A 24,520-nucleotide genomic window follows, 5' to 3' on the forward strand; every position below is an offset into this window, starting at 1 on the left:
CGCGCAGCGTGCCGGGAGCGGTAGTCCCCCTGCGGCGCGCGCGCGCCGCCAGGCGGGCCGGGGCGTGTCCTCGGGGGTATATAGGCAGCCGGAGGGGCAGGGGGCTGCACTCTGCCGCCGCCGCCCCTCTCTCCAGCAGCTTCTATGCAATCCTCGGCCATCGCCGCTCCCACCTGCGTTGAGCCCGCGCCGGCCTCCCAGACTAGGTAGGGCCGCGCGGGCTGCCCTGGTTACGGTGTGTGCGTGTCGGGGCCGGGGGGCATCAGGGGAGACGGGGAGCGCCTTCGGGCCTCAGGGTACCGGAGGGGATGGGGGGTAAGGGGGCCGGTGGGCCGGATTTCCTTAGAGGGAGGGCCGGGGGTGCCGGTCAGGCTGGCGGAGCTGCACCCCCTCCTCCCCCCCTTTCCTCCTCGCCGGCGGTGGTACTTGCGTCCCCCGTCCCCCTCTCGCCGTTTGTGGTACCTGCCTCCGCCGTCCCCCCCCGCCGCCGGTGGTACGTGCCGCCGCCCCGCTCCTCCGGCGCCAGCTGGGCCCGCGCGGCTCGCGCGGAGCCACCACGTGACCGCTGCGCGGTCGCCGCCATCTTTGTTGGGGGCAGCCGACGCCGCGGGGCGGGCTGCGGGGGCGGTGTCACGTGACCGGCGGCCCGTGAGGAGCCGCCGCCGGGGTTTGGCGCCAAGGGCGGGGGGCGGGGCCGGCGGAAGGCGGGAAAGGGCCCATTGTCTGCGGGGAGCGCCGGGCCGGGGCGGGCAGAGCCCCTCGCAGCCTCCCCTCCAACCGTAAACACCCGACCGAGGGGCCTGGGCCCGCTGCGGGTGCATGGGCACCTCTGCTCCAGGCTCTGGTGCTGCTTTCGCACCCTGAGAGCTCAGCTGGTGCCGTGAAATGAGTGGCCGGTTCTGAACGTCAATAAAAAGAACGTTCGATTTTCTGTTTGCAGGATGGAAGAGGAACTGGCAGCTCCTTCCACATCCACGGACAAGACAGACAGGTGAGATGGGAGTTGGAACTGTCAATTTGAAATAACACAAGATCCTGGAGTTACTGTGTAAAACGTGAAGGTGATGACCTTCATATTACTTCTTTGACTTGGAGCTAACTCCCATGTGTGATGTAGGTGCTGAAAACCTGTGCTCACCAGTGGTTTGCACACATCTAGTGCATCAAGGCCTTTTCAGAGACTGATACCTACAAAAATACCAGCTGTTCTTAAAGTCTCTGGGTTTTTAATTAGTGCTGGAGAGGCACAAGAGTGTAGCTGGCTTGTGATAGATTGTATTCCTCTGGGCAGCTCCTCTTGTCCCAGTCTGAGATGTTGGTCTGGACCTTCTGGAAATGAAGCTGTGGAAGATGCACTGAATTGAAACTGGCACTTGCATCTGTCGTTCTTCTCAGATGCACCATGCTGTGCTATGAAAAGTTTTAACTTGAGTTTATTCTTCTTGATTTAGCATTGGAGTCTGGAGCACTGGTGCTCTGTGGTGTGTTGGTGTGTAACTCCTAAAGTATATTTTTTAGCAGCCTTTGTTACAGCAGATTCTGATACTTGTTGCAGTGATTGGATAAATTTGCCTGTCTTCCCTTTTATTGGAACTATCTGTTGTTCAGTTTTACACAAATAAAACCAAACAAATCCCACCTACACTGGTAGTTCCAACCACTGTAATGCATGCAACTCACTATTCCATAAAGCAGACTAAGTTTTGAAAGCTAAAATTACTGTGAAATTTGACAGAATCCTTTATTTGATTTATTTCCCCTTCCTCTAGTATGGATGTGGACGGAGAATCCAAGAAACTATTGGGTTTGGGACAGAAGCACTTGGTAATGGGAAATATTCCAGCTGCTGTGAATGCTTTCCAGGAAGCTGCAAGCTTACTGTGAGTAGTAGAATGTTCTGTGTGTTTTTGCTGGGTTTGGGCTTCAGCTTGGCTGTTCTGATGTGGATTATGCAAGAAAGACTGGGATTTTTACTTAACATGTTTATAATTTATAATGTGACTGTGGAGTGGGCAAACTATTTGAAGTCACCCAAGAGTTGGATAATGCTGTAGTTGGTGTACAGTTTAGGTGACTTTTGTGATAGGCATTGCCAGCAGAGTTCCCTAAGGAGGGAAAGGGATTTGATAGTTTATTATGCAGGTGTTTTCTCTAGTAACTTGTTCACTGGTCTTGGTCAGTCTCTGTGAATGATAGTAATAATTTCCTCAGTTGGGTGTTTGAGAGCCGTATGTAACTGAGAGAAGCATTCAATATTTGTTTAAAGCAATGGGAAACCAGCCAAGAAAGTGATCTTTTTGTCTAGGAATATTTAATGTTGAAGTTCACATATCCAAATCTAAAGTAGGCACAGGCAAATAATTCTTTATTATTTTTGTAGGGGTAAAAAGTACGGTGAGACAGCGGATGAGTGTGCAGAAGCTTTTTTTTATTATGGAAAATCTCTCCTGGAGTTGGCAAGGTATGGTGACAGTTTGTCATTTGGTGAAGAGTGTGTCTGGTGTGACAGGATTGCCCTGGGTGGGATGGGCTGGGGTGTTGCAGCTTGTGCAGTTCAAATTATAGTATTAAATATCCGAGGGATAACAAACTCCTGTTCCCTTTAGAATGGAAAATGGTGTGCTGGGAAATGCCTTAGAAGGGGTGCAGGTGGAAGAGGGAGAAAAAGCAGAAGAAGACTCTGCACTGCCAGCTGCTGATGGTATGTAAAGCTGCCTGCCCTGCCATGGAGGCTCCAGGCTGCGTTTTCTTGTTGGAATGATCCAAACTTAGTCCATTGGTATCTTGGGTAGCCTGAATCTTTCTATTGAAACTCTTGGCAGCCTGAATGGACTCTGTTTGCTTTTTTTTTTAGTCTTGCTTAAAGATGAACAAAATCTGTAAAACATCTGTAGGGAGCTGGTCACTGAAAGCATGTGTAAAGGGTCACCAGGTGTCTGTGTCCTGAACACTGCATTCAAACTCGCTTTCTTAAGTCTCACCGCTGACTCCACTGCTTTGTAACCTTGTAGCAGTACAGTGTGTGTAGTCCCAGAGGTCAGTCTCTGTACAAAGTCCCAGAACAGTGGCTGTTTTATGCTGCCTGCAGCTGGAGAGGATACAGGAATTCCTGTCCATCCAACCTGTTAAAGCACTGGCACCTCTCGCTTAGCTGTGACTAAAATCGCTGCACAACCGCACCCTGCTTGAGCGGCCGCTTGCAATGCTGCAGTCTGGGGAAGGGGAAGGGGCTTGCTTAGATCAAGCAGCTATGTTGGTTGTCTCCTAATTCCTTGTACTTGGAAAATGAAGCTTTTAGGAGCATCATCCAACTTGGTAACAAACCAACACACTGGAGGGTCTTGAGGGTGGTGTTGGCAGTGCCCGTTAATGTCTTTATCACTAAACTCGAAGAAATGTTTATGCTTCCTCAATCATGTAGAAGAAACAAGGGAGGAGTTGAGAGAACAGGTTTATAACGCCATGGGGGAAAAGGAAGAGGCCAAAAAGTCCACGGAAGAGTCTACAGTGCACTCTGAGAAGGAAGTCAAAGAAGAGGATGTTGAAATGAAAGAGATTAAAGAAGAACCCAAAGAAGCAGCTGCTGACAAGGATGCAAAACTTGAAGAGGCTGAAGAGAAGACTGAGAATTCTGTGGGAAAAGAAGAAATTTCAGAAGAGCAGAAGAAGCAGATGCCTGTGAAAGAGGAGGCAGCTGTGGAAGAGAAAGAGGTAGAAGAAGAGCAGAAGGCAGTGCCTGAGGACAAGGTAGAGAAGGCAGCTGAGGAGGAGGAGAGAACGACAGAAGTGTCAGACAAGGAGGCAAAGGCAGCTGGGGAAGAGGCTGAAGCAGGAGAAGTGGCTGTGGAAGAGAAGGGAGAGACGGGAGAACAGGCAGCAGAAGCAACAGAAAAAGAGCCAGCTGAGGAGAAGGGAGAGGCTGTAGAAGGGCAGGCAGAGACAGCTGTGGAAGAAAAGGCAGAAGCACAGGCAGCAGCTGCTGTGGAACAGAAAGAAACTGCAGAAGGGGATGCAGAGGTGGCTGAACAGAAGAAGGCAGAAGAGAAACATGAGCCAGTAGAGGCAGTTACAGAAGAGAAACCAGGTGAATCTAAAGAGATAGAGTCCTCAAGGGAACCTGTGCCCCTAGAGGGCAAAGAGCCACCTAATGACATGGAAGAAAAGACTGAAGTTGCTGCTAAGGTAGAGAAAGAGGAAAAGAAAGGTGACCTGATGGAAGAGGGTGAAGGTGCTAAGGTAGAAAAAGAAGAGAAAGATGACCTGATGGAAGAGGGAGAAGGTAACACTGAGAGGAAAAAAGTACTTGTGGGTGGATGACTTGATGGATTTGGCTAACAATGGGTAAAAAGTGTTCCATTCAGAATTTTCTGTTTGCCTTAGAACAAGGAAAAGGCACAGTAAAGGGGCTCTTGAAGGACTTTACATACAAGTAAAGTTTCAAGGAATAGTAAATAGTCTCAGTTTCTCTAGACTAACGCTTAACTAACTGCAAAGCAAGTCTTACTTGAAAGCAAACTGACAGCCCTGTGAAATGTGTAAGTAATGGCTAGGCTGGTGGAGAATACTGAATGGATGTTCACTTGCATGCATCTGGGTGTATTGCACTAACCTTCACATAACTGCAAAGCACAAATTTCTCTGGTTATAGCTGTGTTTTATTTTAAATGGTGGTGGAAAAACAAGAACAGCTGAACACATAAACTTACTTCTCTTGGAGGAGAGGAACTCTTCAACTGAGTCTATGATGGTCATTGCTAGTGAAAATTTAATTGGAAAATCTAAGCTTAATTTGCTGAAGGCTTATTGCTGCTCTAGTACAGTCTTCTGGCTGTCCAGCTTTTGCCCTTCTGCTTCCCTGCTTTATTATAACTGTTTCCCAGGCTCTGTTGCAGCAAGACTTGCACCCAGCAAGACTTGCACCCTTTGCTGCAGCAGTACTTTGTGGCCTTAGTGGGCCTGTGCCTTTTATTGCACAAGTTAATTGATGAACTGTAATTGCAACTTTGCTTGCCAGTAACTCATCTTCACAGGCAGTGCCTTACTTCAGGAGTGGCAAATGTTCAGACTGAACAGTTCTGGAGCCTGGAAGGATTTGTTCTGCTGAGCATAGTGAACACTCAGTGGTGGAGCAGTGGCCTAACAGCATCTGTGTGGAGGGAGGATGACTGAAAATAAACTAGGGGTAGTTACCTGCTCCTCACCCTCAGTGCTGAGAGGCTGCTTATGCACACATGCTGCTGCTTTTTGCCCCAACTCTGGCAATGTGAGGACCCTCTGGAACATCCTGGTCTGGATGATTCATTCCAAACTCCTCCCACTACTTAAATCTTAGCATCCTGACATCTCTTCTGTATACCTTTGTACAAGTGTCTTCATGTTCACAGGTTTGGCCCTCTCAGTGGTGGGTGTGTGCTGGGAGTCAGACAGTGAGTTCACAGGCTCTAGTCCCCGTCCCCCCCCAAACAAGCTTGTGTTCTGGAATAGCCAGAGGTGGTGATACAGGAATTGTGTGATTTCAGCCTGCAGACCAGCCAGTGCTCTGAAATTATTAGCCATTTTCCTTTACTGCACATTTTCCCAGATGTCTTCTGCTGGTAGAACAGATGACATGGTGATTCTGCACAGTGTCAAAAGTCAAATTAGTACTACACAAGAGGAGGTTCTTTAACATTGATACTTAAATGCCTAACATAAGGATCATGAACTGAGAAACAGACTAATTTGTGTTCAGCTTGGCAGCTATTTTGCTGAAAACACTTTGTGTAGCATGAAGTTTAGCAGCTGGCCAGTGCCTCTAGAGCTGCTCAAAATCTTGTGGCTTCAGTGAGAGCTGACAACAGATTGGTGAGAACTGAATTCTGTATAAGTTTCTGTTGTTGATAGTAAGACATCGAACTTATGGACTGCTTCAGTCTACAGTGCTGAATGGTTTCAGCAAGATGGCTGCTCATGCTGAGACTTTAATGTATCTGTTTTTCTTACACCACACCTCTAACCTGTCACTGGAAGGATAAGGGTTGGATATAACACACTCTGCCTGACTCCATGTTGAGCAAGCACAGTAACCAGAAGTGTCCTCATGCATCTACTTGCCTTGTAGAAACAGAAGAATCTGAAGAGGAAGATAAAGAAAATGATAAAGCTGATGATGATAAGGAGAATGAATTGACAGTGGAAGACAAGGTGAGGTTGCTGAGGTCAGACACCACTGCAGGTGGAAGGATGCAGTATTAGGCTAAATATGATGTTTATGACCTCCTAAAAGCTCACTTGTGTTTCATTTAGTTCTGTGTAGGAAAATACTTCTGAAGGCTAATATTACTTAGGAATGGCCAGTGTTGGGCCTTGTCTGCATTGTAGCATCTTGCTCAGCTGTGTCTGTAGACTTGGGTTTGTTCAGCTGCTCTGGCACAAATGCTTGTGCTGTGCTGAGCTGACTTGGCCTGGTGGTGCAGGGGCAGGCAGGGAGAGCTGTTCCAGCCTGTCACTGGAGTTACTTGGAACAGTTAATTGTCTGCTTGTCCAGTCAGCTGTGATTAGGATGGGAATTGTTTGAGAAATGTGGTGCTCCTCAAACCTGAGATGTACATTGATGTAGCAGTCAAAACACCTGGAAAAATCTGCAGCCTCGTAGAGTGGCATTCAAGATAACTGTCTGTCCCTTTCTCAGACTATTCTAACAAAGCTCAAAGGCTCATTAAAAAAAGCTGGACCGTGAACTTTATTTGGTTCATCTAAAACAACCTTAACCAAAATCTTGGGATAATACTGGTGCTTGGTGCCCTGTTATTTCTGGAAAAAAATTAAAGCATATCACAGAACAATATGAGTTCATATTCCATTGAAACATTTTTACTCCAGGCAAAGTCTTGGTTGATGCAATAACCTCTTCTGTATTTTTTTTTTTTTTTTTTTTTTTTTCTTCCAGTGGTGAAATGTTCACCTCTTGCAGAAAGGGATTCCTTGATAACACTGGTTGGGAATTTAAGGGTGGTGGTTGATGTGGTCTATGACCAAGTCACTTAATCTGTCATGCATTTCTGGTCTTTACAGGAAAGTGAGGAGGATGAAATTGGCAATCTTGAGCTAGCCTGGGACATGCTGGAGTTAGCAAAAGTCATTTACAAAAGGTAAAGACTAAAGTGCTAATTTGGGTATATGCCACAGAAACTCAGTGTAAATTGGATGGTGGCATAGCCAGTTAGAGAATGTGGCATGCTCTGATCAGGATTTGAAAACTGTTTTTTTCTTCTGGCTGTAGACAAGAAACAAAAGAAGCTCAGCTCCACGCAGCTCAAGCTCATCTGAAGTTAGGAGAAGTTAGCATTGAATCTGGTAAGTAATGTTAATTCTCATGTGCAAAGTGTTTGATTCTACTTTCTGTCACTGGGTTTTGTACTTTAAAATGACCGGAGGTGAGTTAAAGCTGTCAGGATGAGAACAAATTAGATCACGATAGTTGCAGCCATGTGAGAAGCTTTGGAAGTAATGGTTGGTGCCTTAAATAGGATAGTCTGTGCTTTTGCAGAGCAGTGGAAAAAATGTTTGAGTAAGAAGCAATGTGTTGCCAGCCTTGTGTTCTGCTTTTTGAAGTGACCAAACCTTGCTTATGAACTTGAGAGACTTGCTGATATTGTCATTGACTCTCTTAGACCTTCCCAAATCCTAGGTTACAGTCAAGAAAGGCTCTTGTGTTATGCAGCAGAAAAAAGGAGTGGGAGGCAAACCCCATTACAAACCCTTGTAATGACTCACTTGCCTTTCGTTTAAAAATGTATTCTAATCTTGTTAAATCCACATGTACACTTTCTCTGGGGCAGGCATTGCAAATAACCCAGCGGGTTTCTGGGCCAGGGCTACAGAACAGTGGTTGTGTCTTATGTCAGTGGAGCACATTTGGGGAGAGCTTGGCAGGAAGGTGGCACTGTCCTTGGCTCCAGATCCGTGTTGCAGTTGGGACCAGTTGTGTTCAGTTCTTGGTAGAAGGTAAAGCAGGAGGATTTAGTGCCTGCTTTGACTTGGCTGCTCAGTTTTCTGTGCTGAAATTAGACAAAGCACTTGTGAGAGCCAGAGGAGCTGGCCTAGATGGTCTCTCAGGGGAGGCAGAGTTGTCAGCTGATGTTCTGAAAGCAGCCCAGCACTGCTGTGTTTGGTGGTGGTTCTGTTTGCAGTCTGTATAATGTGTAACAAAACACCGAGTAACCAAACCAGGGATTGCACGGTGCTGCTGTGGATAATCACTGAGGTTTGTAAAGACCTTGGGGCTTTGTCCTGCAGAAAACTACACACAGGCAATAGAGGAGTTCCAGGCCTGCCTGGCCCTGCAGCAGAAGTACCTGGAGGCCCATGACAGGCTGCTGGCCGAGAGCCACTACCAGCTCGCCCTGGCCTACCACTACAACAGCGACTTCGACGAGGCCGTGCTGCAGTTTGGGAAGTCCATGGAGGTCATAGACAAGAGACTGGGTACGTGGAATTCTGAAACTGCTGCCTAGTGAGTTTTCACAAGGCAAAGCAGTGGGGTGTGCTCATTGTCCGCTGTGTAGTGTTTTTTCTGAAAGGGGTGAGACTACACTGAGGGCAGAATTGGTAAAACTGTTTGTTAACAGATAGTTGCCTCTGGGTGTTGTTATCTGGGCAGTTACTTTGTCTCAGTGTTTAGCTCTGATAACTGTTTCATCCCAGCAATACTGACTGAGCGAATAAAAAAGGCAGACACTGGGTCCCCTGAGGACGAGAAGGAGATAGAAGAACTGAAGGGACTGCTTCCTGAAATTAAAGAGAAGATAGAAGATTCAAAGGAGTCACAGAAAAGTGCAAAAGTAGCTGAGCTAGGACTGAAAGCAACTCTGGTGAGTGTGTCCTGTGGTTTCCTTTGGACCCAACCCTTCCTCCAGTGGAACTTAAAATAAATCAGTAATGGGAGGAGCTCAGACTTATCAGGGACTGGTGGTTGCTCACAGGTGTTACCAGGCTGTGGTTGTGAGAAGGAAACTGAGGCAGCTGATGTCTGAAGAGGATATTTACTAAGAGCCCTGATACTAATTGTTCCAAACTAAACAGGAATTTGATAGGCTTCTGTGGCATTTCATGTATCAGGGCTGGAAATGATGGGTCAGGCAAATGTGGAGTGCACGTTGCATCTGTCCTGAACAGAAGTGCAGAATCCAGTGTTGGGATGGGAAGGACTTGGGCTTTCTGTATCTCACTAAGTTCACATGTATTGTCTGCCACAGTCTGGTTTTTGTGCTTTTCTTAAGGTTGGAACTACATCTGGCTTTGCACAAAGTGAAGACAGTGGCTCTGTGTCCACAGTAAGTTAATCTAAAATTACCTTGTTAATTCTCGTCTGCTCTAAGGATTGCTGGTTGTGTTTGCTCATGTGTCAGTGTCTGTCTTGTAACAGATTCCAGTAAGGAAAGGAGCTGATGCTGCATCTCAGTGTGTAACAGACATCTCTCATCTAGTCAGGAAAAAGGTGAGTCCAGAAATTACTTGTTAAACAAGGAGTTTGTTGAAGTACCACTGGCTTGCTCTGTGTAATAGGATTTGTCTTAAAAGTATGTTTTATTAACTTAGCTGTATAATGGCAAAACACTCCAGAAGTAAAACCAGTAGTGTATGAAACTCCTTTCCACTGGGAACCAATCAGTCTGGGAACCATCTGGCCTCCAGGAAACCATTCTTGGAGGTTCAGCACCTTGCCTGACCCACACTGATGTAAATCTGACCCAGTTGTGTGGCTTCTGCAGGCGTTCCCTGAACAAGAGTTTCCTCTGCTGAGGACCCTCAAGAGTAGCAGGGTCACCTGCAGATCCCAAGGACAAGGCAGGCAACCAGGCTGGGCTGGGTTCCTGTCTTTCCAAAAGGAAATTGGGACTTCTAATAAATAGTAAAGCCACACTGGTGGTAATTATAAAGTGCCTCTTTAAGAGATCAGATATTGAGAATTTGGTTCCTTTAAATGTTATCTCTTCTCTAGAAGTGTTTGCTGATGAAAACTAATATAGGTGATACTCTCAGTTTTATGTTGCCTCTGTTCCATTGGTCTGTCAGTTCAGGTGTGCCTGGAGTGATTTGGAGCTGCTTTAGGTGATTTCAAATGTTGTAGATGCCCTGAGTGTACCCTGGAACAGTTACAGGCTCAGTGGTTGCACCTTTCTTTACCAGACTGTAACTGAAGATAACTCAGCTGTGGAGCTCCTGGCACCCAAAGTGTCACTGGGGTCTCAAAGCTCTGGTTAAACCCCAGCACTGGGGGTTTAACCACAGACTCAGATGTCCTGAGCCTGGCAAGCAGAGGTTGGGTAGATGATGTGCAGTGACATCTAATGCTGAATTTCTCAAAAAGATTTAAACTTTGATTTGTATTTAGTGGACATTATAAATAATTTTGTCTTCAGAGGAAACCAGAGGAGGAGACTCATCAGGGAGACAATGAAGCCAAGAAATCTAAACCAGAACCAGCTGTCAATGGTGGTGGTGGGGACTCTGTCCCCCGTGGAAATGAGGTTGCAGAAAAAAAGGAAGAGGAGGTGGGCAGCTGAGCCAGGAGTCTGGGCTGTGCTTTTTATTTTATTTCCCCCCTCTCTGTTCAGGGATGGTTCTGTGCCTGGTAGATGTCCTGGTTTTATTGCCTGCTGTCCCTCACAAGGTTTCCCAGATGAGATGACTCTTCCTAGTGGGCAGGATGCATGTTGTGCTGTGGTGCTGACCCTGTGTGGGCTGGACAGACTCAGCCATGGAGCCTTGTCCCCTGTGGGGTGGGACAGAGACAGGGTCTGGGTGCCTTTTGCTGGGCTCAACTCCAGCAGAGGGTCTTCCCCCAGTTTTTCATGTCCCTGGGTTTTATTACTTACCCCTGGGCTGCACTTGTTACTATCAATGCTTGAGGGTAGTGTTGGGCTCTGGACTGGCAAAGTTCACATAGTTAAGTCTTCAAATTACAGAACCCTTGGGCTGCTGCATGAGTTGGTGCTGTAAGACTGTGTCTTGTCTTTTAAAAACAAACCCTTATCTTCTCTTTTAGACAGAGAAAAGGCCACAAGCAGAATCAGGGGCTGCAGTTGAAAGCACAGTATGATAATGATTCTTTAACCTTGGACACTCCTCTCCTTACAAGGAAAATGGTTTTGTATATAGTGTATTTTTTCACTTTTTGGCAACTTTTGTATGACTTCAATAAAGATTGTAAGCAAATAGTCCCTATTTTCACCTTCCTCCTGCGACAGGTTCCAACTCTGCTCCTGGCTGTCTCCCTGGGCTGCAGGTCTTAGCTCTGGCCCACTGTTGGGCTCGTGCTCCCTTTCCTTTCAGCATTTGCACCCACATCTGCCTCCTTAGGAGCAGAGGGTTGGATGGGCCAGGCAGGGCTGGCTGCTGCAGGGAAGGAGAGCATTGCCTGAGCTTCACTGGCTTGTCCAGGGACCTGACCTTTTTTCCTTCTGCTGGGCCCTTGTCACAGCTGGGGCTGTGTTTTGTTCATTCTAGGCTGAACCTAAGTGGGTTCTGATAGTTCCACCCTCAGCTTTGAGCAGCCTAAAGATGGTGGGGGAGGCTGATAAAGAAAGAGCTTTGTAACATCCTGGGCTTTGTTGCTCTGTAATTTTATCTCTGCTCAACCTCCACTTTGCACCCAGGAGGGAGTGCAGGAGCAGGTGCTGGTGGTTGGGGACAGGGGCAGCAGGGCTGTCCCCTGAGCCAGCTGGAGTGCCCAGGTGGGGCTGGGACCCTGCCCTGGGTTGTATGTGTATAAAAAAAGGCCAAGAAGTGAAAAGCAAAGAGCTGAAGCCTTTTATTAAACATGTAGCACAGGGCCTCTGACACTTTGTAAAGCTGGCTGTGGCTTTTGTGCTGGTTCCCAGGGCTGAGCTGTGCATGCCCTGGGTTAGGCTTTCCCTACAGTGGGCTGGATGTGGGGATGTGCTTGAGGACAGGAATTTATTTTACTCCTCTGTGCCCTCTGCCTTTCCCCAAACCACCATTGTGAGCAGCAGTGGTTGAACCACTCCTTTGACTGTGAGCTCTGTCCTGAGGGGGAGGCTGAGCTGTCAGTTTGCTGCTGGCTTGGGGGGTTTCCTGTCCTTTTCCTGCTGAAATGCCCAGAACCTCTTTGGTCCCAGCAGTGATCCCATACATTTCCACCCACCCCAGCACTGTGGGATCCTGGTGCCAGCTGCAGAACTGGTCCCTGAACCCATCTGCAACTGGAACCACAGATCTTGCCTTCATCACCCTAACAGTTACTGAAGCCCCAGTTTGCTGGTGGAAGGGGTGGCAGGGCAGTCCAGTGGGGCCATGGCCTGTTCCTGGCTCACCTCTGGGGAGCCCTGCCCTGTGCTGGGGGCTCCTGAGCAGGAGGAGGGTCCTCCAGGGTCACAAAGGGGGTGAGGGTGTGTCCAGGGGGCACATGGGCTGTGGCTCTGCCAGGCCCCAGTGCTGGCCTGGGGGGCTCCTGGGAAAGGAAAAAAGTGATGTCAGGGGGAGGAGGGTCCTGGCAGGGTGGGAGCTGCCTGGACATCCCCTCACATGTGGCATTGGGTGTGCAGAGCAAATCACACCCCTGGTCCAGCACTGGTGGGGACTTGCCTCCTGCCCTAGTGGCTCTATCCCTAAGTGCAGCAAAGGGAGCTGTTCCTAAATGTCCCCAAGCTTGTACCTCCACACCCATCATCCCGTCCCAGTTGGCAGCCCAATCCCAACTCCCCTTTCTCCTCTTTGGACAGCTGGAAGTCGCCCTGGGCCGAGGCTCTTACCATGAGAAGTTCTGGCACAGCAAGGGCTGGTGGTAGTGGGTGGGCTACAGGGTATGGGCAGACGGCGGGGTGCAGCCATGGCCTTGTCTGCTCTGCCTGGCATCGCAGCATCCCCACCTCTGCCTGGAGCCGGGCCAGTTCCTGCGTGTGCCGCTGGGCTGCCCGTGAGCCTGGCCAACAGGATTTGGTCACCGTGGGGTTTACAGCAGCCGTTTTCCTGGCACCTCACCAGGCCCGTGTTCCGGGCCCCAGGGGACCAGGACTCTCCCTGCTCACTGCAGAGAACCCACCCCGAGCTGCAGCCCCCTCCACCTGCCAGTATTTCCAGGAGCCATCTCCAGCCTGGAGCTCTGATGCTGCAACCACAGAGGCAGCTGGGGGCTGTGGGGTGCAGATGAGGAACCCATCACCTACCAGCATCTGCTCTCCTCTCCCTTCTGACCTTCAGTGCCAGCAGTTCATCTTCCAGACGCCGGTTCTCCAGCTCCACGGCCAGCAGTGCCGCATCCAGACCGTGAGTGCCAGTGCTGGGGGGCTCTGCTGGCACAGCCAGGGGTGCCTCAGCTGCTGCCTGGGGCCGCGGTCCCTGAGGGGGGACAGGCCTGGGCCTGGTGATGGCGCTTACCCATCCGCCTGCCCCTGTGCAGCCCCGCCGTTCCTTTCTCCAGCACCGTGGCCTCCAGCTGGAGGTGGAGGAGCTGGTCCAGGATGGCCGGGTCGTGTCCCCCGGAGCGCAGGTAGGACACTCGCAGTGCCCTGCCGGAGCCCCGGATCAGCCATTGCCCGGGCTCGGCTGGGCGCTCCGCTCAGAGCCGCCATGGCCCACAGACCTCACCTGGCCTCTGCCGCGAGCGGCCGGGCGGGCGGCAGGAGGGTATCGAGGTGGAGGGTGGCCCTGGGGAGGAGATAGACACCTGGGGGTGAGGGAGCCTTGATGGAGAGCACCCCGCAGGGCCAGGGCTCTGCTGTGACCCTTCAGGTCTGGGCTCACCGGTGCTGTGCTGTTCGGACATGTCCAGCCTGGTCCCGCGGGCCTTGGCTCGGCTCAGGCTCCCCCTGCTCGGGCTCCCCTTGCTCGGCCCTGGCCCCCAGTGTTGCCAGCCGCCGGCACAGCCCTGAGGGACCGTGACAGGCCGGGGGGCTCAGCACGGCCCCCACAGCCCCACTATTGGGGTTACTGCATCCCACACGAGCCTCCCCAGCGCCCCAAAACCATTGCCGGGCCCTACCCTCTCTCTGCCGCTCCAGCTGCCGGGTCCTGGCCCGGATCTCGGCCACCTGGCGTTCGTGGGCTTCCAGCAGCTCCTGCGGCGGCTGCCGCTGTTCCTGCCGTGGGGGCGGCTGCCGGGGGGGCTCTCCCTGCGGCACACGGGGTTCAGCGGGAAGGAGGGGCTGGCCCGCAGCTCTGGGGCTGCCGCTGTCCTCCCTGGCATTCAGGATTCACCGTACCTCCCCTGGCAGCCTCCTAGCGGTGGGGCTGGCCGTGCGGAGCAGGGCCCTCTCGCGGGGGGTCAGCACATCCCCCAGGGGAGCTCTCCGTGCCCGCCCTGGTCCCTGCTGTCCCTGCACAGCTGGTGGGACCCCACGAGGCACAAAGTGATGGTGTGGCTCAGCGTTGTCTGTATTTTGGGACATCCCGACCTCGCAGACACAAAGGGAAGAAAAGGGTGACACTCCCTCCCCCAATTTCCCCCTCAATAATGTTCTCTTCTGGTTTCAGCAAAATAAGCACCAAGGGCTGCCTGTGTGGTGCAGGCATGGGAAGATGGATGCTTACCCAGCTAAGACCGAGCTGGATCCTGGATGTGATTCCCTGTTTCCCAGCCCAGCACCTGTCCCCATCCCCATTCTGTGCCAGACCCAGCTGCACACTACCGACATGTCCTGTGGTTTCCTTGCCGTGCCCTGCGCTCCCTCTGCAGGCAGAGGGTTCCCCCCACGGAGGCAGGAGCCGCCGGGTGCCGTGGGCCCGAGGCACAGCTTCTCCATGTGCACCCGCAGCAGCGGTCGGGAGCTGAACGCCAAGCGGCAGCGGGGGCAGAGGAAGGGCCCCATGTCCAACACCCTGGGAAGCAGAGCGAGTGGAGTCACTCGGGGAGGCCATCCTGACAGGCAGAGGGGGTCCCCCGCGGGGCTGGTACCCCGGGACAGGCTGGAAGTGTGCACAGACCTGCTGGTGGCCGTGGCTGCAGTGTTTGAAGCCACTGTTGCTACGCTGGACGCTGGAGGGCCCCGCCCCCAGCCCAGGACATTCCCACTGTTTACCACGGGCACCGCAATGGGGAAAAATATCGCTGAGGCACCAGAGCAATCCACAGAAAACAAGATGAGGGAGGCCCTGCTGCCCCGTGTCCCTCTGAGGTTACAAAGTGCTCACTGACAGCCATGCTTGCCCTGGCGCTGGCCAGGAGTGCCCCTTGCCCACCTTGCAGCAGCTGCCACTTTAGCAGAATTTAAGCTAATGGGAACCTCTACAGAGAGGTGAAATAGCTCCTTCTACCCTTTCCTGCCACAGGTGTCCAGGCCCTGCTCTTTTTCCCTAAAAAGCTCCCTGTATTCCATCCTTGCACCCACGTGAGCTCTGCCTGGCAAGTCCCTGCCAGCTTTTCCCCTCACCTCACTGCCAGTGGTACTCAGTATTTGCTCAGGAAAAAGCTGCCATTTGATGGATGGGGACTTGCCCTGCCAGGCTCACCCAGGGGCTGCCACTGCCACTTCCAAAGTTTCATTGATGTTTAAACCCTGCACAGCCCACAGAAGGGTCAGGTGAAGCACAAGGAGCTCCTGGCACACACAGGCCAGGCTGGTTCCACTCCAGAGCGCTCAGCAATCAAATTCCCCCAGTCCAAGTGGATGTTAGCATGGATCTCAGGTGAAGGGGTTTTTAAATTTACCCCAGTTCTTGAGATCAGAGCACACACATCTGCATAACTTGGTTTAAATATAGGATATAGGAAGTTAAATTTTAAAAAATGGATAGGCTCTTCCAGACAAAAGCAGTGGTTGAATATTCAGAAGGAACAAGATAGTTTGTGCAAAGTCGTACAGGAGCCCCAGCTCCTCCCAAGCAGCCTCAGCCCCTGGACCCTGGTTTCCAGAGCACAGGGATGAAGAAATGCCCCACTGCCCCTCTCCTCTGGGGTTCACTGCAGAGCCAGCAGGAGCTAGAAGCACAGGTAGCAGACTTACACCCGATAATGCTGAGCGTGCGCCCTTGGATCCAGATGCAAAGATTCAGGACTAAACATTATCATTTTCTTACACCTCTGTCCTCTCTGCCTGGCCAGAAATGGGTTAAGAACAACCTTGGGTCAAACCCCCTCAGGTCAGCAAGACCAGGTTTTGTGTGACTCTGTCCAACCCCCCTGCAAACACTGCACAACCCCGGAGCACTTTCCAATCCAAAACCTTTGTGCACAAGCTGAACTTACACCAGACACTAAAATAGCTTAGGCCACAACTGAGTTGTTTGTAAAATTCTTTTTAATCTAATAGAAATGTTTTCATGAATTTTTAAAAAAGATTTCAATGAAAACAGCTTTGGATTCAGACATTCCCTTGCCACGTTGTGAACATAAACAGCAGCATTGCACTAGGAACAAGTGACACCGACCGGTCGAGCTTCACCATTTTGTATGAAGCGGAAAAAAAAGCAAACTGCTTTAGTAGAAGATAATTTTGAATTATATTCTTTAAAAAAAATCCCCAGATATGGACTGTCATCTCAGCATTGTTCTCCCTCTCCCTTCTTAAAGGAAGAGTTCAGCTCCTGCAGTCTGAGCACTACAGCAATGTTTGCCAAGTGGAAAAATAGAGCGGGAGAAGAAACTGTTTATCCCCAGTGCTACTGAACCCCCAAAGTTGCAGGTCCCTTAGAGGAAAGCTTCTCTTACATAAGAAAGACAATTAGAATTGGCAAACTGATGCAAAATATTTATTCCAAGTTAGTTATTTTTGATGCAGTAGTTTTTCCCCCTCATACAGACTCAATGTGATAGTCACTTTTTAAAATCTGTAAATAATGTTATCAAAATAATCTTAATCTTTGAAATCTCACAAAAAATTTATATTTTACAATCCACCCTGAATATCAAGGCTGCAAGAAGAAGAACACAAACAATTCCTATATCCAAATATTTTACAGCTGTACCCAAAAAAAAAAAAAAAAGAAAACCACAAACGCCTGGTTAAGTGATGAAGCTCCCCGAGCCGCCAAAAAAATAAAATAAAATAAAATATTCATGTTATTAGCATTAATTTAACATAATTAGAACTTCAAAAGCCATTTTGTCATCGACAATGATTGTTTTAGCACACCGTTACCGCGCGCTGGGCAATGCGGCGGCACTGTTAGAAGCTTGTTGTTGCAGAGATCAGTCAGCCACTTGTGTCCTGCTCACACGACTGAACTTGTGCACTGCCCCACAAGGGATTTTTGTCAAAATTTGCTAGCTGCACAAACTTCTAGTAAGCATTAGGGCAAAACCAAAAGAAAAAGCTAAAGAAGCCAATTTCTCTCTTCTTTGGGATACAATTATTTCCCTTGTGCATGAAGTATCAACAACAAAAGAAAAAACTGAACAGACTGGAGACAGAATAAACTCTGTTTAGTTTATACAACCCCAAACACGTGTTGAACTATGAACTGAGTTTATTGGGTTGGTTTTATTTATTTTAATTTTATTGTGCCCAGTTTCAGGCATCGTCATCTGACGTTTCGCTGCTACTTGTTTCTGTGTCTGAGTCCTCAATCTTTGTCTTAAAAGTGCTTCCCCAGTGGAACAACAGGCTGGAGCCGCGGCCCTGCAGAAATCCGTTCTTCCCAAATCCGTTTCTTCTTCGCTGTAGGAATGAAAGGAAGTTTTAAAACGAGCAGAAGTGTGGAGAGTAACTGTCACCAACCCTCTGTGGTGGACATGAATGCCACATTTAACTGTGTGTACACACATGGATAATGCAGAATCATCCATTCTACTACATTCTCCCTTAAATGCTTGGTCCTGCTGAGCACGCTTAAGAACAAGCCTTTGAGAAAGGAGAGGAAGAAGAGCAGTCACAAGTAGCAAGAGCTGTAAACATACCTGCTCTGATTTAATCTGGAACTCTTTGAGCTCATCCTCCGTGAGGGGAAGGTAGTTTTCATCATTTTCAGGATATTCCTGCCATCCCATTTCTTTCAATAACCTGATTGTGGAGAAAATAAAAGGGGCATGGGAACTAAAGCAAGGGAACAATGGCAAAGGAAGGAACACTTTGTCTATGAAAAGCAAGGTTTTGTAGTAAATCACTCCAAATTCACCAGGGAATCTTCTCTATCACAGACCACTTCAACATTCCTTTGTGTTTACCCACCATTTTTCAATGTCCTTTACAAATATTTAACCATCAGCAGCGCTGTACAATGGGTACATAACCAGCCTGGTGGAAGGCAGGGATTTGAAATTCTAACTCAAGGACACTGAAGGCAACCAAGCCAATATCACAGCTCAGAATCTCCTGAACCTTACTATCTGCTTGCACCAGATGCTCACACTGCTTACTCACTGACGTGAGATACAGCCTGAGATACCTGGTAAATATTTTCCTAACTCTCCTCCAGTTTTACAGCATATAAAGGAGCACAAGAGTATTTTAAGTGCAAACAAAGTGTGGTGTGTGTCTTCAAATCATTACATTTAGGACACCTGCTTGCAAATTAACCAGAATCACCCTTGGTTCACACTGACTCCCACTGTGGGCAGATAAATATCTCTAGGCAGCATTAACACACGGCGGTGTGGCATTAAAGAAGCACTGGAATTTAATTACAGACCTTGGTAAAGCCTTGGCTCATCTGTCATTGGTGTTTTGTTTTACTTTCAATAAGACCCCACCCAGTCCAGTACTAGTCACAAAGCCCACACACCTCCTTTCCCATAGAAACACAGCCACTGCTGCTTCCCAAAAATAGTTTTCCTCAAAATTGTTTCCTTCTCCCCACACAGCCCAAGGATTCACTCTCCCTTACTCCAGACACTATTCTGCCATTGACTCACCTGTGTTCTGCTTCCAACGAATGGGAGAGGTTTTCCCCCTCCTCTGGCAAAGGGAGAGAAAGGCCATTCTGATGGCAGTTCTCTTCCCAGTTTTCCTTTGGTTCTGGTGTGCTGCTGCTCTCCATCTAAAGAAAAATAAAACCATCAAAGTGTGCTTGCACAGACCGTGCCAACAGCACAGTTCCAAGTTCAAGCTTCTGCCTTTGAAAGTCCAGCCAAGCCTTTCACCTTGAGCCAGTGTTTTTCACAGAAGCTGCAGCAACATGTACCTGGCTGTGACAGGACAACACAGGACGAAGGACATTTGGTGGCCTGTGCTGCTGTGCCAAGGGAGTGAGTGCTGGCATTGCAAAGCCATCACCAGCAGCTCAGAGTGACAGCAATAAAAATGAGAATTAAATGCTCCCAAGGACACACATTACATGCACATTAAGGCACAGATCTATACATTTGGGGGTCTGGTCTGAGCCTCTGAAACTTGAGCCACATTCCTGCACCTTTCACAAGCACAAAATTCTACTTTTCTGTGTATGTAGTTTGACAGGGAAGTTGGAAAGCAACTTGAGATGTTAAAATATGATACCGTTCCTCTCCTTAAAGAATCCTTGCAAAAAATCTAGATTGCCTTCAATGTCTGTGACCTTCCCTTCCACCTCATTTATTACTTATCCACTTGCATTTCACTGTGCTACACATCTCCCCCCATCACTGCTGTGCACTATTTCCCCTGGCAGGTATGCCAGACCAGTGGGAGTCATTCCCTTCCTCTTCCAGAGCCTGAATTACATGCACTGCTCAGGGCTTTTTCAGCCCCAACTCCTTCAACAGAAATGATTGTATACACGGCAAGGACAGTGATCTTACATCATCCAGCTTGTCACATTCCCTGTTTTCTGTTATCTCCCCATTTCTATCATCCTTCAGTGCCTTCAGGAATTCGCTCTTTTTGTCAGTGGTCCGGCGCATCAGCTTCGTCAGGCGTGAGGAGCAGATCTCGATGGGAGGGGTGGTGCTGGAAGGACTCTGCACAGGGAGGGAGAACACAGACATCAAACTGCACTGCTGCCAGCCTGAGGCCTCTTCAGAGGCTGTGCTTACACCTTTCAAACACTCATCAATTCCTTGGGTGGCTCCTGACCCCTCAAAAACCTCAACTTAATGTCAAATTCCCATCAAAATACCAATGGGTGCTGCACATTCACTTCTCCCATCTATTATTATCAACTCAATTTCTTTTCTTCCCCTAGGAAGAAAATTCACATGGCCATGAATATGCTTTTGTTCCTTTGTAATGTAACAAGCTGGTGCCTACAACAGACCATTAGGGCAAAAAACTTCATGCAGGATTCCTGCCCTACAAAAATTAACAAATGAAGCAGATCAGACTCAGTTCATATTTGCGTTTTAAGTCATCCTAACAGACTCTACCCTGAAATTAAGCTATGGGAGGGTAATCTCCTTTCAGGGAGTGGTCACATCCTTAACTAACCACAGCTGGGTGCAAACAGGCAGCCACAGCCTTGGAATCCTCCCCTGGAGAGAATGCTGCCAGCTGCTGCCTCTGTGCACTCAGCCCAGATGGTTCAGTGCAGAGCCAGACACAGACAGCCCTGGAGCCTGTGGGAAACCTGCTCAGCTCAGTGCAGGAACACAAGGAAACCTCCTGGGCTCTTCCACAATGTTCAAGCTTTCTTAATAATCTGGAGTCTGTGAACCAGGCCCACTGGCAGTATCTGGCCATGATCCTGCAATAGGAGCACTGCTAACCAAGGTGAGCTTTCAATTTTATCTGTTCCATGTTTTGACTGGGCACACAAAAGGAACCTACAAACATGTTATGGGAAAGTTCCCACTATCTTAACTTCCTGCTGGAGTTCATGTCTGGCTACTCTAAAACAATGAGGAATTTAATCATTATTATGGGTAACTGACACCGGAATCTTGCATGCAAAACTACTTTTTCTTCATGTTCATGCTTTGATTTTTAAGAAATCAAGATTAAACCAGTAAAATTTCCTCAAGTTTGCAGTGTTTTTCTCCCCACACACTTTTTTTAAGCTGCGGGGGAAGGTTGCAAATTCAGGCTCTTCAAAATGAATCTCCTGTGCCAAAAATTTTTATCACACTCACTGCTCTGAGCAAAGATCAAGAGAACTAGACCAAAAACAAGGCAGTAACTGCTGCTTGTATTTCCAATGGCTGTTGCATGTGAAACACTGGTGTGAAATAATGCCTGCAAGGAAGTAAGTGCAGCCTGGAAGTAATTTCTCAGGCAGACCTTCCAGATTTTGTCTAATTCAACACAGTAAGAAACAAATCAGCAGTTGTAACAGAGCTAATGAATGACTGCAACTATCATGATAAAAAGCCAACACAAGAGTGAAATTAAGCTCTCAATGTAACTATTAGTTTGACTGCAGTGACAGAAGGTAACAATGAACAAAGGAGACTAAAATTACATGTCTTCTGGTAATCTGAAATACTCAACTTGAACTCTTTGCTAGTGGCTGTTTTAATCTCTAATAAACTACTGAGGTACTAAAACTTAATTTCTACACCTCAGGGGAAGACAATTACAGCTCAAGTTTAGAAACAACAGATTTCTGAAAGGGAATGAATTTCACCTCAATTCTGGTTTTATGCATAACTTTTTGTAGAAGGGCTATGTTTTACAAAATATTCTTCTTTAGCACTAAAATAGTAAACTGGCATCTCTTCTAAAGTAAGCTGAGCCTTTTGACTGAAACATAAGGCATCTCAGTCTTTTTGCTTTTTTTTTTGTGTGTGTTTGGTTTTTTATGAAGGAGAGCACTACACATCACCTCAGATTTGTTCTGATGTCTATGTAACACAGATGGCTACTCTTCCAGAAAAGTCATCCTAAATTCATTTTAAGAACTCAGGCTGTATTGTGAGCTTGGTTGTCTTAGACTGGCTTGTAAGGGACAGGGCCAGTGTTACTTGGCACCCTTTTAGTTTTCAACACACTGTGGCCTCTTATGAATAAAGGTGCTATTTTTACCACTTCTGAAGGAGATGCATTTGCCCCCTTTCAGAAACAAAAAGCCAGAGACAAAGTGTAGTAGTCCTGGACAACCAGGATTGCAGTACTATCTGCTGGCCACAGACCTGTGTTTTCATAATCTCAATCTCCAACAGATTCAATGAAAAATGTATTGCAAGTATCCAGTTCAGTTGGAAGTAATTTTTAAGCCCTTTATGTTTAGCTCTCAGGTTGGTACCCAACATTTTCACTGACTGGAGCTTCACAGAAGACCCTCTTGGGGGCAGGTGAAGGAAACACTTGCATTACTCCTGTATGATAAAAAGTGAACACCTCTCTCCCGCCTGCTGAGGTGAAAGCCTGTTGAAATTTACATATTTACACTGTCCATACTGTGCTGTGCATTACACAAAAGGAAAGCTGTCAGCAGCACAAAGAACTTGGTCTAAAGAGAGAGAAAAGCAAGGTAAAGGAAAGAAACAGAGTGTAAGATCTACCTGTCAAAGTGACAGGTGCCTGTGTATTAACTGTTGCCTTTAATGACTGCTTGTACACTCAGCTCTGGCCAAGGCAGAAAAGCGCAGGTTGCTGCAAAGTAAAGTCTGCAAAGCAGAGAATCATAAACATGACAAGGCCTTATTTTAGAAGTAATGCCTATAACAGAACAAGACAAGTGCACAACTAGAAAAATCCACAAATTTTACAGTTAAAACAAGTTAATTTCAGATGTTGTGAATCATCATTTACAGAATCACAAAATCATTAAGGTTGGAAAAGACTTCCGAGATCATAAAGTCAAACCTGTAAAGAGCAGCTGGCACTGGCCAGGAATTTACCACAGTCTATTTCCATATTTTTTCTTGTGCTCTGTCACAGATATTGCTGAAATATTAAGAGATTTGTATTTCAAGGTTCTTTCTATACTTCAGACCAAAACTAGGGGCAAGTCAGCAGATTACCTCCTTCCAATGTCAAAATTAAAAAGAGATACTGTAGCTGAAAAGTCATATGTACACATGTTAAACTCTTTCAGCCCCCTCAGATCTGAGTGCTTGTGCTGTTGTTCCAGAGAAAGGAAATTAGGCAGATCACCTTCCTTCCCCTTCCTTTCCTATACTGAAAAACATCATGGGAATCAATTTGCCTACCTATTCACATCAGTTCTTGGTGTCTGCACTCCCATAACACCAAGCTGACGCATGTCTTGTTACACAACACCACTTAAGGCATTAGCACATTTTTTTTTTCCTGGAAGGAAATTCTAATACAGTTGAACAAACATCAATGGCTTTACAGATAGATAAACCCCATTTTTATTTCTTTTAGTGTATCACTGATGTGGCAGAATGCGCTAAGAATGTACAAGTGAGTCATCCCTCAAGGGTGCAAAGGTACGTACCACATGCAGAGAGGGCTTTATCATAAACTAGAGTTTATGCTCTAGTAGGTGATAGGTACAAAAGCTCCCAGCCTATCCCCAAGCCCAACCCTTACCTCTTTGGGAGAGGTGAGGACTGAGCCGCTTGCCAGTACCGCTGGTTTGGTTACAGACACTGGACTGGTAAAGGCAGAGTCACGGGTGGAGGACAGCGAGCCTGGTTTATGTTCACTTCTGTTGGCTTTCCATGGGCTTGGCTGTATTGAAGAGAACACAAAACACAGAGCAGTAAACGGTAAGGCATGAGAAGGGGCTGCTTGCAAGTATTGAAAGAAATAAGCAACATTGTGTTGTCTGTTGTATGAATTTCCTCTTCTTCTTCCCTTTTCAACAGCAGTCTCAACACGTTTGTTTCAACACCCGTTGTTTTCCCCTGGCATCTTCTGTTTTCCCCAAATCACACACAATTCTGGTTCATGGGCACCATCCTTCAGTAAAACACCATTAAGAGCTCACAGAGAAAATCCAGCATTGCCCTTCATTAATTGGAATCACAACTGTGTAAAGCAATTCACCTTACAGCTACCCACAGATGGGAAATAAAAAAAAATCCCAATTAAAATGACATTTCTTAGGAGGACACTGCACACCACAAAACAAGGCTTCCAATCACTTGACAGGAAGTTTCCCTGTGTGAAGATCATCATGCAGTAGTTTTGTTTAGAGTGAGAATGAAAATTATTTATTTCCTAGGGCCCTGAAAATGTCCATAATTGCACCAACTTAGCAACAATAACAAGAAAAAGAAGCAAAAGCAGCCAATTTATTACAGGGCAGGATCACTTGCTGTTTTGGCCTGGATACCCTCTGCAGTATCCCTTTGAATATACTGGTCATTTGGCTGAAGAGCAAAGACTTCAAGATAAGTTTTTGTTACTTGGAATGTTGTTCTTGCTCTCTTATCAGTCAGGGACAAACACAGTGAAGTGAGAGTCTACAAAAACAATCCTAAGAAGAAACTTGTACCAAGTAGCACTAGCAAGACTCTGTCAGAACATTAAAGCACACAGGTTCCTTTGACCCACTGGACTTCTGAAGCCAGCTTCAAGTCACTTGTAAAATAATTCAGGCACAAATGGGATTCAGCTAAATCTGATATGCAACAGATCTTGCAATCTGCCAGCAATGAGAACAGAGGCACTATTTCAGTATGTTGTCACTGTCTACTGTGTTCTATGAATTTTTAAAAAAAATACATTGCACGGGGAGGCCATCAGCTTTACTCCTTCATTCTAACTTAAAAATGAGCATCCCACAGTATCAAATAGATTCTATGGCACTCACAGCA

General features: G+C 47.7%; 2 protein-coding genes across 4 annotated transcripts in view; one reads left to right on the forward strand and one right to left on the reverse strand.

The window, feature by feature from the left end:
• The first annotated feature begins 71 nt into the window (after nucleotides 1-71).
• Nucleotides 72-11,199, forward strand: NASP (nuclear autoantigenic sperm protein). 2 transcript variants are annotated; one of them, XM_058808424.1, is made up of 15 exons: nucleotides 72-206; nucleotides 941-991; nucleotides 1,770-1,880; nucleotides 2,381-2,461; nucleotides 2,607-2,701; nucleotides 3,422-4,279; nucleotides 6,101-6,183; nucleotides 7,054-7,130; nucleotides 7,262-7,335; nucleotides 8,278-8,466; nucleotides 8,686-8,852; nucleotides 9,261-9,314; nucleotides 9,407-9,478; nucleotides 10,404-10,535; nucleotides 11,030-11,199. In XM_058808424.1, the coding sequence occupies exons 1-15, from the start codon at nucleotides 145-147 to the stop codon at nucleotides 11,081-11,083; spliced, it is 2,160 nt and encodes a 719-aa protein (XP_058664407.1). In that variant the 5' UTR covers nucleotides 72-144; the 3' UTR covers nucleotides 11,084-11,199. The 2 variants fall into 2 exon arrangements, with proteins under 2 accessions (XP_058664407.1, XP_058664408.1); XM_058808425.1 differs by lacking the exon at nucleotides 10,404-10,535.
• A 5,116-nt stretch (nucleotides 11,200-16,315) lies between these two features.
• Nucleotides 16,316-24,520, reverse strand: part of GPBP1L1 (GC-rich promoter binding protein 1 like 1) — a 32,161-nt gene continuing 23,956 nt past the window's right edge. For both annotated transcript variants that reach the window (XM_058808254.1, XM_058808252.1), the window contains exons 8-12: nucleotides 23,289-23,429; nucleotides 19,655-19,813; nucleotides 18,791-18,915; nucleotides 17,837-17,939; nucleotides 16,316-17,597 (exon numbers count right to left, since the gene is read on the reverse strand). In XM_058808254.1, the coding sequence (XP_058664237.1) occupies nucleotides 17,451-17,597; nucleotides 17,837-17,939; nucleotides 18,791-18,915; nucleotides 19,655-19,813; nucleotides 23,289-23,429 (675 nt within the window). In that variant the 3' untranslated portion in view covers nucleotides 16,316-17,450. The remainder of the gene's footprint in view (nucleotides 17,598-17,836; nucleotides 17,940-18,790; nucleotides 18,916-19,654; nucleotides 19,814-23,288; nucleotides 23,430-24,520) is intronic.

The sequence above is a fragment of the Ammospiza caudacuta genome, chromosome 7 (assembly GCF_027887145.1).
Source record: "Ammospiza caudacuta isolate bAmmCau1 chromosome 7, bAmmCau1.pri, whole genome shotgun sequence".
Classification (NCBI taxonomy): Eukaryota; Metazoa; Chordata; class Aves; order Passeriformes; family Passerellidae; genus Ammospiza; species Ammospiza caudacuta.